Genomic DNA, 19,331 nt, shown 5'->3' on the forward strand with positions numbered 1-19,331 from the left:
GCTGTGTGCCCAAGAGGACTCGGAGGTGCTCTTATAGGACTTTACTTTACTTTACTTTATTTCACTTGGCAGACGCTTTTATCCAAAGCGACGTACAACAAAGATAAAAAAGAAACAATACAAGCAATATACAGTATTGTACAGGACTCGAGCAAGCTCCGTGGGGGTGAGGCCCCGCGAGTCTCCGTGAGTCACCGTGCAGACCCCGCACTGGGGCTGATGCCATTATACTCAGAAAGTGATCAGCATGTATTGTACAATGGTAAAGTGAGAACAGCCCGTGGAAAAGTCGCAATGAAACGCTATTACAGTATGTGCAGTACTGAGTGCGCTTTCACTCTCAAACGACCGCACATCAGCACATGAAGGAATCACCAAACTTGTTTTTACTGAAAGCCGTTTTACTTCTCAGCCCTGATTGCCTACTTTGTGCTGCTTTTAATCTCTCTCAATAATGCTCTCAACACAACACATTTACTTGGTGAAATGACTAAAAATGAACAGTTGCAAATCAAAGTTTATAGCCTACCACATGGGTCAAGAAATGTGGCGAAAACACAGCTCAGTGTTCAGGGCTCAGTGGCTTGAAAGCGGACATGTTTGGAGAAGCCGTTGCTCGCGCTGTTAGAAAAAAAATCATGCACATGGCGAGCGCCCGACGGAGGTAGCGCCCAACCACGCCCAACAAATTTACGTCATTTGACGCGCCCGGCCCTCGCTCCACCCCCGCGCCCTTCACGGCAGGGTGAGCATAATACAAGCTTAAGCGGTAAGCATTTTCCTATTGAATTGAAAGATGGACAGCACTCTACTGAGCAAAGGTAAGGCTTGAAAACAGATGAGTTGACTATTATTCGATTCTACTGAGCAGAGGAAAGAAGTCAGAAGTTAATTTCTTCTCTCAAAACATCACATCCGATAATCAGAGCAGCATCAGAGTCAAAGGAGTTCTTTATCAATTTTAAAGAACAGCATTTATCAGACAAAAAGTAAGCTATTTGCATTAAACATGTAACATGTATTAAATTCTTATTTTTTAACAATATTTATCCAGAAGGGTTTTTACATGCTCTTTTGCAGCATGGCTCCGGAGCCTCCGCTTCACATCCATACAGTTCTAGATATTCATAGCAGAGCTCCACCATCTCCACTAGATAAACATCCTCCCTCAAGGTCTAATTGGGGGTAGTTTGATGAAGCACTCCTGGAATTTAAACTGGCTGCTGGTAAAAGAACAAAGAAAAAACATGCTTCTCTAACATGTTTACTGACGCCCCCCCTGTTTTATCAAAACCTAGCAGGACCCCCCAGCAGGAGAGAGCAGACTTCCATGAAGAGTGGGTGTCCATGAAGAGTGCACAGTCTATGGAATTTCCTATTGAGTTCAAAGATGGACAGCAGCACTCGCAAAGGTAAGAATTGAAAACTGACCAGTCTGTTATTATTTGATGCTACTGACTGAACAGAGGAAAGAAGTCGTGCTGCTGCTCTGTTGATTTAGTTTATTCTCTCAAAACATTGACATCACATTGTGTTCCTACTTATATAGGATCCATCATAACATACAAGTCACATGTCACCTTTAACCGCTTGTGTGTGTGTGTGTGTGTGTGTGTGTGTGTGTGTGTGTGTGAGAGAGTGAGTGAGTGAGTGAGTGAGAGAGAGAGAGAGAGAGAGAGAATGACCTAATAATACATTGTGTTTTCTCCAGTGTCCACCAGGAGAGGTCATCAGAGGCTCCCAGTGGTCAATCTGTCCAGGCGCTTCAAACAGACCTGGACTCCATATTTATGGTGTGTAAATCTACAACACATTTTATTTTATATTTTACTTCAGCTACAAATGAAATACACAAAACAACCAATATGGTCCTAACAGTCCTCAAGCTACACTCTTTAGACCGGTGGGATTTCATGTCTATGTCCGATGGATCTGATGTTATTCACAAATTAGTAAGAAAGTTTAATTCAAATATTATTCTGTTCCAGCTCCTTGAGGAGAACATTATCACTTTTGTGAAGAACGAGCTGAAGAGATTTCACAGGGTTCTGAGTCCAGATTACCCAGAATGCTTAGAGAGGCAGAGGGAGGACGAGGAGGTGGTGGACGGTGAGGAGGAAGAGCAGAGGAGGAGCAGCACAGAGGCTTTTCTGAACATCACACTGCTCTTCCTGAGGAGAATGAAGCAGGAGGAGCTGGCTGAGGAGCTGCAGAGCAGTAAGAGGCTTTAACAGCTTTAACATGATGGAGAGGGGAGAGGGTGGGAAATGGGAAATGTTTACATCTACAACCCTGCTGCCTGTAAATATCAATATAGACATCTTCTTCTTTAGTTCAAATTGGCTGAGTGGGTGGTGTCTGTGGGCTAGGTGTGGCGGGTGTGGTTCAGTCCTGATTGTGATGTCATCAGTGATGTCACTTGAGATGTCACTTGGGGCGGCTGTCGCTCAGGAGGTAGAGCGTGTCATCCACTAACCAGAAGGTCGGTGGTTCAATCCCCGGCTCCTCCAGTCCGCATGTCGAAGTGTGCTTGGGCAAGACACTGAACCCCAAATTGCTCCCGATGGCTGTGCCAGCACCCTGCGTGGCAGCTGGCCGCCTTCGTTGTGTTAATGGGTGAATGTAGTCACATTGTAAAGCGCTTTGGATAAAAGCGATGCAGTCCATTTACCAGTGATGATGTCATTAGTGATGTCACTTGAGCACACAGTGATGTGTATATAAGTGGTGGGAGTATAAGTAGGGAGAAGAGGACAAGTGGCACATTATTAAAAATAAATAAAATAAATAAATGAATAAATAATAAGAATGTCGCCCTTCACATTCAGCTGCACACACAGTCAGGACGTGTTTCTCCACCAGTGATGAGCAGAATAGATTAGACTGAGAAATGTTTACACTTCTCATATTTACAGCAGCATCCACTAATTGATGTAATTTGTCCATTCAGAAACTCTTGCTGCAGTGTGCCAACGTAAACACCAATCTAATCTGAAGGAGAAGTTTCAGTGCTTGTTTGAGGGGATTGCTAAAGCAGGAAACCCAACACTTCTGAATCAGGTCTACACAGAGCTTGACCTGATAGAGGGAGGGAGTGGAGAGGTCAATGATGAACATGAGATCAGACGGATTGAAGCAGCATCCAGGAAACCAGTGAGACCAAAAACAACAATCAAATGTGAAGACATCTTTAAACCCTTACCTGGAAGAGATAAACCAACCAGAACAGTGATGACAAAGGGAGTGGCTGGCATTGGGAAAACAGTCTTAACGCAGAAGTTCACTCTGGACTGGGCTGAAGACAAAGCCAACCAGCATATACAGTTCACATTTCCTCTGACTTTCCGAGAGCTGAATCTGCTGAAAGGGAAAAAGTTCAGCTTGGTGGAACTTCTTCATCACTTCTTCATTGAGATCAAAGCAGCAGGAATATGCAGGTTTGACAAGTTCCAGGTTGTGTTCATCTTTGACGGTCTGGATGAGTGTCGACTTCCTCTAGACTTCCAGAACAATGAGATCTGGACTGACGTTACAGAGCCAACCTCGGTAGATGTACTGCTGACAAACCTCATCAAGGGGAAACTGCTTCCCGCTGCTCGTGTCTGGATGACCACACGACCTGCCGCAGCCAATCAGATCCCTCCTGGTTGTGTTGACATGGTGACAGAGGTGAGAGGCTTCACTGACCCACAGAAAGATGAGTACTTCAGGAAGAGATTCAGAGATGAGGAGCTGGCCAGGAGAATCATCTCCCACATCAAGACAACACGAAGCCTCCAGATCATGTGCCATATCCCAGTTTTCTGCTGGATCACTGCTACAGTTCTGGACCATGTGTTGAAAACCAGGGATGGAAGAGACCTTCCCAAGACCCTGACTAAGATGTACATCCACTTCCTGGTAGTTCAGTCTATACAGGGGAATGTCAAGTACCATGGGAGAGCTGAGACAGATCCACTCTGGAATGCAGAGAGCAGGAAGATGATTATCTCTCTGGGAAAGCTGGCGTTTGAGCAGCTGGAGAAAGGCAATCTGATCTTCTATGAAGCTGACCTGAGAGTGTGTGGCATTGATATCAGAGCAGCGTCGGTGTACTCAGGAGTGTTCACACAGATCTTTAAAGAAGAGCATGGGCTGAACGAGGACAAGGTGTTCTGCTTTGTCCATCTGAGCATTCAAGAGTTTCTGGCTGCTGTTTATGTCTTCCGGTCATTCATCAGCACTGGTCTAAATCTACTGAGAGAAAAACAGTTAACCTCTCGATGGTCTATTGTAAGAAGAAATACATCGAACATCAAACACCTCCACCAGAGTGCTGTGGACAAGGCCTTACAGAGCCCAAATGGACACCTGGACTTGTTCCTCCGCTTCCTCCTGGGTCTTTCACTGGAGAGCAATCAGACTCTCCTGCACGGCCTGCTGACACAGAGAGGAAGTAGCTCACAGACCAATCAGAATACAGTCCAGTACATCAAGCAGAAGATCAGGGAGAATCCTTCTCCCGAGAAAAGCATCAATCTGTTCCACTGTCTGAATGAGATGAATGACCATTCTCTAGTGGAGGAGATCCAACAGAACCTGAGATCAGGAAGTATCTCCACAGACAGATTCTCCCCTGCTCAGTGGTCAGCTCTGGTCTTCATCTTACTGTCATCAGAAGAAGACCTGGACGTGTTTGACCTGAAGAAATACTCTGCTTCAGAGGAGGCTCTTCTGAGGCTGCTGCCAGTGGTCAAAGCCTCATATATAGCTATGTAGGTGCATGCATAATTAGATACTGTATATTCAATATATTAAATGTTGTTTTAATACAGAAGAGAAAAAATACTATACAAAACTTGTTTATCATTCATTCTTCCTCAGGCTGAGTGGCTGTCAGCTGTCAGAGAGATGCTGTAAAGCTCTGGTCTCAGTTCTCAGCTCCCAGTCCTCTTGTCTGAGAGAGCTGGACCTGAGCAACAATGACCTGCAGGATTCAGGGGTGAAGCTGCTCTCTACTGGACTGGGGAGTCCACACTGTAGACTGGAAACTCTCAGGTTAGTATCCCTCAACCTGTTCAACCATTTACATTATGTTTGACATGCAGGTTACTATCAGCAGACAGACACCTGAGGAGGCTTTTCTCGGCACATATCATTTTAAAAACAATTATATTTTGCACTTCCTAGCCTCTATGAATTACTTTCCATGAGGACATATAATTTCTTCCTCTCCTTGCTGCCTCAGTTTTTGAAACCTAAAATACCAGAAAGGACTTCTAATTTTCTGTCACAAAGTGAGTGGAGAACTCTCAAAATGGAGCAAATTAAACCACATAGCTGATCAGCCAACAGTATTAGAGGCAGTTACAGTTATGCTAGAATTTGACATCATTATCACAACTAATTTCACAGTAGGTTACTAATCAAATCCGACATGGAGCTTGATTTGTGTGTGTGTGTGTGTGTGTGTGTGTGTGTGTGTGTGCGCGTGTGTGTGTAGGCTGTCAGGCTGCATGCTCACAGAGGAAGGCTGTGCTTCTCTGGCTTTAGCTCTGAGCTCCAACCCCTCCTATCTGAGAGAGCTGGACCTGAGCTACAATCATCCAGGAGCCTCAGGAGTGAAGCGGCTCTCTGCTGGACTAAAGGATCCACACTGGAGACTGGACTCTCTCAGGTTTGGAGAGGCAATGGCAGCTAGAAGCCTGAGAGTAACACATTTTCTCTATCACCCTGAATAATATTGATTAATGTTTAATGGTGGATATGACTCATGTCTGGAAAACCATTCATAATGAAGGTTATGTTTCTATCATCAAACTGAATATTCTGGTCTGACTTTGTTTCGCCCACAGTGTGGACCATGCTGGAGTCCAGAGGTTGAAACTAGGTCTGAGAAAGTGTAAGTGCGTTTTTAGTTTGATTCAGGAAAACAAAGCAGCAAGCATTCAACTGCTTACATGGAAGGTGCCTCTATACAGCAGTTTGTGACATCTATTTATTCAATTCCTACTGTGAATGAAGATGATGGCTGATACAGTATGTGAAACTGTTGAGACATTAAAGGTTGAAGTGTTAATAAATCAACAAATAATAAACAGGAGTAGTAGAATAAAATAGTTTCTGCATTGTGTCTTGTTCTCTCATCAGATGCCTGTGAACTCACACTGGACCCAAACACAGCACACAGAACCCTCCTCCTGTGTAAAGACAAGAGAAAGGCGACGGGGGTGAGAGAGGTGCAGCCATATCCGGATCACCCAGAGAGATTTGACTACTGGAGACAGCTGCTGTGTAGAGATGGTCTAACTGGTCGCTGTTACTGGGAGGTTGAGAGGGAAGACGTGGTTTCTATAGGAGTGACTTACAGAGGAATCAGTAGGAGAGGAGAGGGTGCTGACTGCAGGCTTGGAGAGAATGAAAAGTCCTGGTGTCTGGAGTGCTCTGATCAGTGTTACTCTGCTCGGCACAATAATAGCGTAGTATCCACAGGAATCTTCTCCTTAGGCTCTGACAGAGTAGCAGTGTATCTGGATTTGCCTGCTGGCTCTCTGTCCTTCTACAGAGTTTCCTCTGACACATTGATCCACATCTACACATTCCACTCCACATTCATTGAACCACTCTATCCTGGGTTCTGGGTTGGGTTTGGTTCCTCAGTGTCTCTTGTCAGCAGTGGCGTGTCTGACCAAGTTGGTGCCCTAGGCAAGATTTTTGCTGGGGCCCCACCCCCAAAGAAAATATAATAAAAATGATATCGCAGCTAATCCAGCACTGCAGTGCAGGCTCAGAATCGCCCTTCCCCAGTGGCGCTGGAAGTACTTTTAGGTAGGGGGTGCTGTAAGGAAAGGTTTCTCGGTGCTGCCCGCGAGGGCAGCGCCGAAGAAAATTTTACGTTTTTTGGACTTTCATCCATATTTAGAAGAATATTTAATTTTAAATTAACATTAGGATTATACTGTTGTGATGTCATTATTCAGTATCTTCTCCTTTTCTCACTCACTTTCATGTAAGCACCTGCTCTCCCTTTAGTCGTTTTACACTACAACAGACAGAAACACAGGCATAAACACTGAACTTATTATTATTATGGAAAACCAGATTATGATGAAAATCAAACACTTTTGAAGAGAGAGCGTATGAAATAAGATTAGAGCTGGGAAGCACAAATTGTTTTTTAATGCATCTTGTTGGTGGTATAAACACAAGACAGCCAAATCCAACAATTTCGAAAATCCATTTCTTGCCACCAGGGGGTGCTGCAGCACCGTCAGCACCCACCTTCCAGCTCCCTTCCCCCACTCTGGGAAAAAGCTCCGAGCAGGTAGAAGGGGGCGTGGCCGCGCAGTGGGTGGGGTGGTATGGATTAGGGACCATGGTGAAAGTGCTGCAGCCCGGGCAGCCAGAAAGCCAGAATTAGAAAAATGATTTCACTATTATTTAAAGACTTAAGACGTTGTTCTTCTTATTTAGCATTTGCCTAGTTCGCCTAATGGACGGCACGCCACTGCTTGTCAGATAGAGCAGTGGTTCCAAAAGTGGGGGTCGCGGGACACCACTGGGTTTGTGGTGAGATGATTTTCAGAATGTGTGAAATTGGCCTAAAGAATGGGTGAATTACAAAATGCGTGAAATACAATTTAAAAACTATTAAAATAGCACATTTTAACCATAATTGTTACGTTTTGTTTGTTTTCTTTACAAAATTCTCATGTGCGCACAAATGTTTATATGCTTCATGCTTCAACCACCTCCGGGGACAGTGGGGGGTTGCAGGCTGAAAAGTTTGGGAACCCTTGAGATAGAGGAGGGAGAGAGAAACACTCACAGTGCTGACAAAAGATTTGTGAAGAATATCTTGCTGAACACGAAGTTAAAAGTTTCAGAAACTGCAGCCATGCAAGGCGCTAACTGCTCATTGGGAGCAGTTAGGGGTTCAGTGTCTTGCTCAGGGACACTTCGACACACTACTGGAGGAGCCAGCCTCGAACCAGGAACCTTCCGATTTCCAGGTGACAGCTATCAGACTCTCATTGATCATATTCGTTTCAAACAAGCACAGTTTCAAACATTTTCTCCTTTTTATTGTATATATATATTTTTTTTACATGTGATTTCTATTGATGTGATCGCTGCGCTGCATACTGCACTAAGTCAAATTCCTTGTTTGTAATATGATTACTCACTATCGCTATTAAAATCAATCTTGAATTATAATTTTCCTAAAATAAACATATTGTTCCATAGTTGTATAAATGAGATGCTTGTGTGCATAGAAATAGATATTTGGCATTGAAAAGCTTGTGTTAAATGTCATGTCATTAAATATCTTAGACTTTGTTGCTGTTTATCATCTTTTGGCGTATTGTGCTTTTGGTGAAGTGTGTGTTCAAGTTATATTAAGTGTGTCTCCATTTCTGCCCTGATTATATTGTACATTAGGTTGTTAGATTGCTGTGGATGCAGATCAGCTGTTTGTCTGTGGTCTGTTGGCTGAAGGATTCAGAAGTCATATCTGAAACTGCCAGGAGCTGACAATGATCCAACCTCTGTAGGTTCCCCTTGTGAATTTTTCGCCTATTATAGATCTTAGGAGGGAAATAGTGAATACTGTTGTTATTTGGGATTAAAGGGATGTTCTCCATCAGCAACACCAGGCAGAGGTCAGATGAATACAAGAGAACAGAATACAATAAAGTGTAGCTCTCGCCATAAAACAACAAATATATGCAAATAAAGCTGTTTAAATGTCACTAGAATCTCAACCTTTATCAGATTATGGTAAAATCTTTCTCTCTGCAGAATATGAAAAGGTATAACACTGAGAATATTCTAAATGGCACCAATTTGGCCCCATCATGTTGCTTTACACTACTACAGTATCATGACCCTGGACTTAATCTAGTAATGTAGTAATGTAGTGCCACCTACTGGACTTCATGTCTTCTTGGTAAACATCAGAGAAAAAGGTTTTACCTATGACATTTAACTATTCTGCATTGTTTGGATAGTGACAGTGAAGATACACTTTGTACTGTGAAATATATTTACTGACATTTTTATATGAGGACTGAATAGAAAAGCTAGGTTTTAAGGCTCTACGGTACATCTGTATTTTGAGTCACAATAGGTTAATAAAGTGTCGAAGGACAACTGAAACAGAAAATCAAAAAATGTATTCCTTGGATAAATAAGTTGGCGATTGAAGAAAACCAAAATAAAAATCTGACTGATAGTGTAAACTGATTTCATGCTCAAATAGTCGACTAAATAACAAAGGTTCAAAAACAATAGATCTTCTCTCTTTTATTACAGAATTAGTTCCAACAGCAAAAACAATGTCAGCCACTTTGCTCATCAATGGATGCTGCCAGTAAACAACAGAAAAATCACTCTTTCATATCTCACACAGCAGCTGTGTCTGAAGGCTGCCATGACTCGAGCATTTTGTTGACAGGAGTGTGGCGCTCACATCTTCAAACATCATAAAAACCCTACAGACTGCTTCAAACCAAACATTTCACACCAGGAAAAACACAACCGCGTACATTCTTCAATTGTCTCAGAATTACATTGTATTTGTTCCCTGTATTTTCTATTTCCCCCCACAATGTATAGTAGACAATAGACAGTGTATTAGCATATCATTAAAACACGCATACAGCAAACAGTTTTACAGTTTAAACTTGTCCAAAAAAACAACAACAAAAACACTCAAAAGATGTGAGCAACTGCAGACATAATGGCAAGTTCAAGAGTCTTACTGTAGATATAATAAACAGCCAAAACACAGTTACACAGTAAATTAAGGCATTGCGCTTCTGAGGAAGTTGAAAATCCAAACTGTTCATATGTAATTGATTTGTTAAGGACTTAAATTTGTGCATTGCATTCAGCAGCAATAACTGTAATAAACATTTGTTATCGCATGCCAAAAAAGGAAAAAAATCCCCCAAATTAACATAATACAAGTGAAGTCTTACTGTATGTAGAAAAATATACTTTTAATTACTACTTAACTTCTAAGTGTGCTATTTTTGCATAGAAGCAAAATAGCATTTCTGACTGTGCTCTCTGTAAGACATTTAAAATGTCTTTCTTTAATCATCATTAAAGAATTATGACTATAAATATAATAGATCATCATAATAATTATGATGTTATTATTTAGCTTTACTTTATACATCATATAGCAGAACGGGAGGTATGGAGACATGAGGCTATAGCAGGTACAGCAAGTGATTTTAGTCAGCTTGATGAAACAGCATATCTGTGGTAATAAATTAGGATAAATTAGTTTTGATTTGTTATTCATTACTTTCTGGTCAAGCTGTGAAGATAACAGCTGTTCTGTTTGCGAGAACAAAATGTTTACACGTTTCAGTCTCTAGTTACAGATGAACATAAGACGATTATTAATATTTCGGCTGAGCGTGAAAAATGTGTGTTCTGGTTGCAGGGTTATTTGAAATGTGTTGAAATATTAGTTTTTGAATCCGTTTCACAAGTGTATTATTCACCATTTCCCATAAAGAAAGCTTCTTGTATCCGAGTGGTGAGGAAATGATTGGGGATGAAGGGTATGCCATCATTAGAAGACAGAGGGAGACAAAGAGTAAGGGAATCTACCTAGTAATAAAAAAATGCTTCCCATTTTTTAACGGGCTATTGTCTGCCACATGTTGTACCTGCACTTTATTTTCCAACTGCTTTTTTGCAAACCACTGGCCACACCCACAGTAAATGGTACACGCCCCCAAAACGTCACAAACATCATTGAAAAAGCCCATTTTAATTTATCGCTTGCATAGTGATAGAAAGGCTTACAAACACAATCAAACAAAAAGCCATATTTTTCATAAAATATGGGATCCATTTGTTAGATTTTTGCAATCAAGACCTGATAACCTAACTTCATAAATCTGACAATTATACCAAGTGAGACTGTCCACCAGGGATACTCAACTTGCTTTGCCCGGGGGCCACTTTCGTGAAATGATAGAAGGCCAGGGGTAGCCTGGGTAAACCCAGCCCCCAGTGACCTGCTCTCAGGCTTACCCTGCTCACGAGTCACAAGGCTAGTGACTGAGAACTCTGAGAGCAGGTCACGTGGGGGCTGGGTTTATTAACTGGCCCTGGCTAGGCCAGGGGCCAGTTAATAAACAAACAATATACATTTTTCTGTAGTGGATTGTAGGTTTTTGGGGTGTCAGCCGGAGTTTAGTCTGACAATGTTGTGCACACCGGATAGTTAGTTAGGTTAAGTACATACATAAGTGCCTGGGTAGCAAGCAGACGGCAGTATTTGACAATTTAGCAGCTAAATTATAGATTATTGAAAGATATTCCATATTCCAGACTGAAATGCTATAACAGAAGTGGAGTATTGGCCAGAATGACATGAACATTTGGACACTTATTCAGCGGGTATCTTGCATGTTGCGTTCAGGTGCACTGTAAATTTTATTTTTTTTGCAATTCCATCGCGGGCCACACAGGGGGCGCCCGTGGGCCGCATGTGGCCCACGGGCCGCAAGTTGAGTATCACTGCTGTACACCCTTTTTCCCTTTTATTCATTTATTTATTCATATTGCTTTCTCTCTCAAATTGATATGCAGGCATTTATATATGCATTTATAGATGTGTGAGATTTTACCTCCGCAGATGAGAAGTGCTATACAAACTCAATTTATTATCATATGTACGTATGTAAGTACTTTGTTATTTTTATTTTTTTTTATTTTGTAACTATCACCATTGTTTTTTATCTATACCGATGGCTCAGAGCTCGTGGGAGGGAGGGAGGGAGGGAAGATGTTTCGAGGGAGACTTGAATGATGCAACCAACCCATTTTTGAAAAGTGAGATACCATGTTCAAAATCAATAAACATATGTCATACAAAAAGAAATAACAATAAAAGTGAAAGAAGTTGTGTATTGCAGTTTGAAGGAAGTGCATGCTTCAAAATTCAAAAGCTGTAACTCTTTTCTTCTAACTGACCTATGAGTAAATTATTCTGCTGTGTCGATATTTCAGTTGTAAGGCCAGACTGGTGTTTTCAGCAGAGTGAAGTGAAAGTGCAGTCAGTGACCCTGGCTGACCTGGTGGCGGTGCTGTGTGCGTCTCCTCACTGCAGGGCACACGAGCCCGCGGGCAGGAAGTCCTGGACGTACACAGCCACCGCCTTGGTGAGGTAGGTCATGCTGCCGAAGCGCCCGCTGGGGGCGCTGTCGTACAGCAGCCGGCACACTCCCGTGGACGAGTCCCGCTCCAGGATGTGCTCCTCTGCTCCCAGGTCCTTCTGTAGCGGGGGGAGGAGGAAAGAGGAGGAGGGGGGAGAGGATGGGGATAGAAAGGTGAGGGAGAAGGAGGGAATAATGTTGTTAGGTTGGGAAAACATTAGAAAGAAGAGTTTTAAAATCCTAAACGATTTTGAAAAACACACTGCATCACACACACACACACACACACACACACACACACACACACACACACACACACACACACACACACACACACACACACACACACACACACACACACACACACATAATGGTGGATTTCACTGATTTTGTTTGTTTCTCAAGGGTAGAATCTGCTGCTCATACAAAATGTTTAGGCAAAGGCAGACTATCACACACTTTTAGATATACTTTTTGATTATTATTTTGTATTATCCTGCTGCATTACTATCCACTGAAAACAAACAAAACAAACAAACACAAAAAGAGAATTTGGGTCAAGTGGTAGCTTGAGAGACACGATCAGTATGCTCCATCAGATTTTATTTTTTTCACCTATAATAGTAATGTACATTCACTGTAGGACGGGAGATACTTGGAGGACCTTCAATAGCTGTGCATTATCACGATAAAACTTTTTAATATAATATTTCACTCAAAGCTCTCATGGGCTGCTGGTGGTCTAATCTCTGAGCCCGACACTCTACAGAACTTCTTCAGATGACTTGGAAGTACGTAATGTTTGACTATCCCAGCAGCACATGAAGACATATTGCTGTGTTGCAGTGGAAACATTAATAGCACAGCTAATCCAGTATTCTCAACAACAACGTGTGTCTGTCTGTTTGTCTGCTGCTAACCTGATCCTTGTAGAACATGTCGTTGGCGAGGTGCACAATCTTCTCCACGTGGATGATGGACCCGATGCTGTCGATCTCCACGTCGGCCAGCATGGTGAGAACCAAGATGGCCTCCACCAGCAGCTGCCTGTACTCGGGCTGGGGGACGCGGTTCAGCACCGTCTCCACGTGGACCGAGAACTTGATCTCATCAATGGTCATCTGGAGGAGTAAAGACAGGATGAAGAAGGAAAACAGAGGAGAGATAGAAAGAGCGTAGTTGTCGCTTAGCATAGACAGCTTTCAGTTGACATAAGTGATAGTTTGTTTCTAAATGTACAACTTGTTGTATTTCTTTCCTAATTCTGTGTGAAGGTGTGTAGATAGATGTTAATAAAGTGGATCTCACCTCTCTGGTGGTTGAAGAAGGCAGGACAAACCCCTCTATGGAGAGACCATGACACTGCAAGGAGACAGATTTGTATAGTCAACACTTTCTGTATTGCAGTATTATTTTATAGACATTTTCCAGACTCTTCAGCAATGTAATTCTAAATTACATAAAACTTAATCATAGGTTTCACGTAAATTCACAAATTCTCTGCAACTTCTAAAGAAAGAAAAAAAACATCGCATGGATGCATAACTGGGACGTATCCTCAGTGATGTACCCTGGGGTCATAGGATGTTTCGGGTCTCGCAACATCATACACCCTCGCCCAGGTGACCCAGCCGGGGCTGGCCAAGCCCCAACTTACGTCCCAGTAGCTACCCACGGTCAGCCCTCTAGGAAGGGTCGAAGGTGATGCGGTCAGGGCCACTCAATCCGCTGCTCCGGAACTACTCTGCCGGGACCGGGGGAGGGAGAGGGCTCTGGTACGTAGAGGGACCGGGCTCTGTGGGTTGCCACCCGGCCGGGTTCCTCCCTCGTCTCACCAGGTCTACGACCTGTGCGCTGCACCAGACTCCCCCGCTCCAAACATCTCATTCCGAGGTGATGGTATCTTAGTGGACACCATGCAGTACCAGTACTTGCTGGCACTGCAGTCTCCACTTGCGGCTTGAATGGCCCTCCTAAAAGGCCTCTCGTGGGTTTTTGGGCTTCTTCCTCACGGAAGACGCAGGCTGGGGAGCTAACCCATACTGCTACCCGGGTGCCGTCCCTGTTCCGGCTGTCAACTGACTCTGCAGTAGTCACCAGTCTTTCCTGGTTGTCACGTAGTCTATTCCTATGAGTCACTGGCTAAGCCAGGCTAACTAATAAAGAAAGAAAAAAAACATCGCATGGATGCATAACTGGGACGTATTCTCAGTAACATCTCGCAACATCATACACCCTCTATAACTTTTATTGTGTGTGTGTGTGTGTTCAACCTGACACATTAGTCCATGTGCTTGTGTGTTGCTGTGAGAGGTGCATGTGTGTGTGTGTGTGTGTGTGTGTGTGTGTGTGTTGTTAGCCTGACATCCAAAAGAAAATGAGAAATATGAGAGAAAGCGTGAAAAAAAATCTTGATTAGCGTGGAAAACTTAAAAGTTGGAATAGTGAATTGAAAACCTAACCAAACTGTAACATCGGACCGTGTGTGTGCGTGGCTGTGGACTCACCTTCTGCAGTATCTTCCAGACCTTCTGGTAGAAGCCGACAGGGACTCTGTTCAGCGCTCCGTCCAGACGCCTCCTGCGCAGCCACTGGCCATGTCTGGTGTCCTTAGGAACCGGTCCGCTCATCGGAATGTCCAGAGACTCTATGGACGGAAGCCTGTACCTCTGGACAGAGGCAAGCACGCACGCACCCACACACACACACACGTTTGTTTATGGTAATTATACTAATGTATAAAAATGAATGTAATGTGACAAATATATTATTAATATATGGGTCATATTATGAATTATGAATATATGGTCAGAGAACCTTACCCCAGATTCAATGTTTTCTATGTCCAGTGAATGAGTCGTTAGGCTCTGAGAGGCAGAGAAAGAAAAAACAGAGGAGAGAAAGACAGAAGAGGGGCGTAGAGATAAAAGACATGACAAATGAAGTGAGACAGAAAATACGAGTTAATCCCAACGACAACAAAATAATTGAGAATTATTGAAGGGTAGAAACTGCCATAGGATAGAAACTACCAGGTACCTTTGAGGAAAAACAAAACCAGTTGAGTCAAATCAAGGAATTTACTCACTTCTTGACAAATTAACTCTTTGATTCATTTTTTGAAGTGGGGCAAGAGGTTTGGTAGGGATTTCGACTGCAGTTTCCAACATTTAATTCACCATAAAGCAAAAAAAAAAAAAAAAAAATCAAAAAGTAGGGATGCATGATTACCAGCCACAAGCGAGCAGAGAGATACAATTTCAATCTATTCCATAAATATAGAGTTTGTGTGAATTACATCCAATGAATTAACACCCAGAGAAGCAGCAGTTTTAAATGTGGTCATCATCATCACCTTACGTGGCCTTGTCAGACAGTAATCAAGCTGAAACACAAACAAATCCACTTTGTGTTACAAGAACCTTTCATTCACTACCTACTGTACAGACTCTGTTCACATCAATAAACAGGTATTCTCAACTCAATTGCAAATTCAGAGAATTTCCTCCAATAATTAAGGCATTTTTTTTTTACATGCATTTGAGCATGCAAACAACCGCCAATTCTGCTGATTTCCATCTGATTGAGCACATCAAAGAGAAGTTTACAGGATCTATTTCATATTATCGGCAACCTGTGCTCCATCTACAGAACAAAAGAAAACACCCTTGCAATTTACAAAGACTATTATTAAATTGTCACTTTTCAAAACTAGAAGTGCACTCTGAGAGCGCAGACCTCTGCTAAGTCCAATACTCCAGTCTGATACAATATCTACGATATGCGCATTTTGTGAGTCTGATCAGAACCATATCCCACAGCCATTTTTGTTCTTTATTTTGTTTTCTACCACATTAAGCTCCCCAGTTCCTCTCAATTGTCATCTGATTGTTGTTCACAAATTATCAGCATTGTTGCATTAGCTAGCTAAGTGATTTAACACCTCAATTAATTAACATCATCATTACCCCCTTCATTGGATCTGGAACTGCATTTTCTGAACTGAACAGGCTATTACAGTAATACTCTTGACGATCACTTACCAAATATCCAATTCAATCCAAACGCTACTCACTTCAATCTGATTGGTCACAAAGAAATAATTCTAAAAAATAATTCAAATAATTCAGGCAATATCAACTGATACCAGACTCAGATGAATTAACACCAACAGGTATTGATGTGTCCAATTATATTATCATTAAACCGTTTTCAATTAGCCGGGTGAATTAACCGTCAGACACCAAGTCTGTCTGTCTCCATGTATTTTGTCATCATCAGCCTCATGTTATTCACCTTAATCGAGTCGGTCAAAGACAACCTGTGTTCCTGTGTGAAAAACATCACATTGAGTTACAATTTTGTCAATTTGTTAGCAGCTATCTGGCTTTAATTTTCACTAAAATCAGGTGTCTATTTCATTTTAGTTGTAAACAACAATCAACATCCTATCTCAATTTTCTCTCACTGCTGACAGATCAATATTTGTCCAAAAGCCAAGAGAAAAACAATACAATTCATAAATGTTCATCGTCACCATGATCGGGTCTGTTAAAGACATCCTGCGATCGATCTGCAGTGAAAAAGCAAAACAAAAAAGACTGAATTGCAAAGATGAAATACTAACCTAAGCTCTGTAATCACGGATCAAAACACCAGTTATATTACAACTGAATAAATGTAATTCTAATTTTTACTATAACCAGCTTTCAATCTCCTCACATTTAACTTGTTAGATTACAGGTGATGTTTACATGCATGGTGAATTAACAGTTAGGCAACTCTAATTTCCATTAACAACTGAAACTCATTCATTACTGTGATCAACATCACCAGCCATCAATCAATACATAAGAGGGCACAGTGGCGCAGTGGTAGCGCTGTCGCCTCACAGGAAGAAGGTCCTGGGTTCGATTCCTGCCTGGGACGCTGTGGGCGCCAAGGATGTGTCCCCCATCCCCATGTCCTCAGTGCCCACTGCCCAGGGTCGTCAAAAGGACCTTTCTGTGCAGGGTTTGCATGTTCTCACCGTGCTCCCATTGGGTTTCCTGCAGACAGGAGCCCCCCGCTAAAAACATGCAATAAATAAATAAGTACATTTCACCCCATTTTTACCACAACGAGCCAACAGCCTCCAATGTCCTTCCTTATAGGTGATTTGATTGCATCAAAACCATTGAGATATTAATGGATGGATATTAATTAATACTCCTCACCACTATCAATTACCAATTATGTTTTTTTACATTAGCCAGGTGAATTAACACCAAATAGAATTTAACATCCTCATCATCACCATTGGATCTGTCAGAGACAACCTGTGCTCCATCTGTAACAATGACAACAACAACAACAAAACGTGTCACTATGTACTGTATTACCTTTCTCTCGAATGGCAAAATCACCAGTTATATTATTAATTCATGTCATTCATTTTCTTTACCACAGCCGGCTAATTGTGCTGATCAGATTTATGATCTTTACACGGAAGGTTGAATTAACTTCTACAGTATATTCTGTATTCCACGTGTGTGATCAGTATCATCATAGATCAACCACTGACGACTTTTATAATTAGCAAAGATAGAAAAACAATAATATTGTGATAGTCAATATTCCTCCTTTTCATCACCACCATAAATGGATCCGTCAAAGAGAACCTGTGCTCCATCTGCAACAGAAAAAGCAAGTTACAACTGATGCTAAAGCTAACCTCCATTTACCAGATACTTCCTTACAAGTGCATGCAAAAAGAATTACAAATCTTGTCACCAACTTCACCAATTAGACCACACCTATTGATGAACTTAAACAAAATTACCGGTATCACATTTTTAACAAACCAATATGATATTTAAATGCCAGCGGAATTAACTCCAGCAGAAATGCCATTGCATTATTTACCTGTGTCATCATCACAGGTAATCATTGTGATTCGGGCTGGCTGATATGGACAAAACCAAATATCACAATATTTTTTCCCAAATCCCTTGATATTGTGACAATATTGTAGGGATGACTATTGGTGCTTTCACAAAAATATTTACACAATAATATGTTTGATAAGTATGTGGATGTCATCATGACTGCTAAAACAGCCTGATAAGTTCAGAAAATGAATGCAGCATTTCAAACTAGGAAACGAAAACACTTATTCCATATCATGATATTACCATATCCAAAAAGATATCCAAAGATGATATCTAGTCTCATATCACAATATCATCAATATAATATTGATATATTGCCCAGCCCTAAGCATGATCATCAGTCAATCCGCTGGATCGGATCATCCTCTCATTGATAACTTGCATAACATTTACAACATCGTCAACTGAGATATTTACTATCTCTGCCCCTCAGTTCAGCCACAATCATGTCTCCGGTTGATTCATTTTCCCCACAACTATTTTCCAATACAGTTCCTTTCCTCGCAAATTGTTGATTTCCATATAGCCAGGCGAATTAACGCCAAATCCCATTAAACATCATCTTCACCTTACTGGGATCTGTCAAAGACAATCTGTGTTCCAGCTGCAAAACAGAGTCAGTGTGTGAGAGATGTGCTTAACATCCTCCTCTTCATCACAAGCATCATCTTCACCTGACTCAGGCACTCAGAGACACACTGGACTCACCAATAATGCAGAATCAAACATCCCAACATGAATCTGATTAACCGGTTTGCTTTGTTGCAAATTGACCTGCAATTTGCAATTTGATTTGATGGACAAAGTCATCATAATATAATAAAATTATGAATATGACTATGCATAAATAACAACAACAATAATTAATAATAATAATAATAATAATTATTGTTATTATTACTATAAATTCATTTCTAGCATGCTCTCCTGTCGCTCAACAACTGAGCAACTCGAGCCACTGTGCAGGTCTCTCTGCCGTATAGTAGTGAGATTATTCATTAATTCCAGCCACAAACAGTTGTAAAGGCTGGAAATGAGTCTTGCTCTCTCTGTCTCTCTCAGGCACACACAGGTTCCTACCATCTTCATGTCTCTGTCTCTCTCAGGCACACACAGGTTCCTACCACCTTCATGTCTCTGTCTCTCTCAGACACACACAGGTTCCTACCATCTTCCTCTCTCTGTCTCTCTCAGGCACACACAGGTTCCTACCATCTTCATGTCTCTGTCTCTCTCA

General features: G+C 41.8%; 2 protein-coding genes across 2 annotated transcripts in view; one reads left to right on the forward strand and one right to left on the reverse strand.

Annotated features, from left to right (window-relative positions):
- The first annotated feature begins 776 nt into the window (after positions 1-776).
- Positions 777-8,112, forward strand: LOC310780169 (protein NLRC3-like). The gene is made up of 9 exons (XM_083640744.1): positions 777-821; positions 1,299-1,412; positions 1,712-1,793; positions 1,989-2,217; positions 2,951-4,754; positions 4,864-5,037; positions 5,483-5,656; positions 5,835-5,881; positions 6,130-8,112. The coding sequence occupies exons 2-9, from the start codon at positions 1,348-1,350 to the stop codon at positions 6,723-6,725; spliced, it is 3,171 nt and encodes a 1,056-aa protein (XP_083496870.1). The 5' UTR covers positions 777-821; positions 1,299-1,347; the 3' UTR covers positions 6,726-8,112.
- A 1,163-nt stretch (positions 8,113-9,275) lies between these two features.
- Positions 9,276-19,331, reverse strand: part of phka1a (phosphorylase kinase, alpha 1a (muscle)) — a 52,264-nt gene continuing 42,208 nt past the window's right edge. Inside the window, exons 27-31 of the mRNA XM_083640584.1 lie at positions 14,987-15,031; positions 14,672-14,833; positions 13,473-13,526; positions 13,085-13,285; positions 9,276-12,283 (exon numbers count right to left, since the gene is read on the reverse strand). Coding sequence (XP_083496710.1) covers positions 12,110-12,283; positions 13,085-13,285; positions 13,473-13,526; positions 14,672-14,833; positions 14,987-15,031 — 636 coding nt within the window. The 3' untranslated portion in view covers positions 9,276-12,109. The remainder of the gene's footprint in view (positions 12,284-13,084; positions 13,286-13,472; positions 13,527-14,671; positions 14,834-14,986; positions 15,032-19,331) is intronic.

This window comes from Poromitra crassiceps (assembly GCF_964638095.1).
Source record: "Poromitra crassiceps genome assembly, chromosome: 7".
NCBI classification, from domain to species: Eukaryota; Metazoa; Chordata; class Actinopteri; order Beryciformes; family Melamphaidae; genus Poromitra; species Poromitra crassiceps.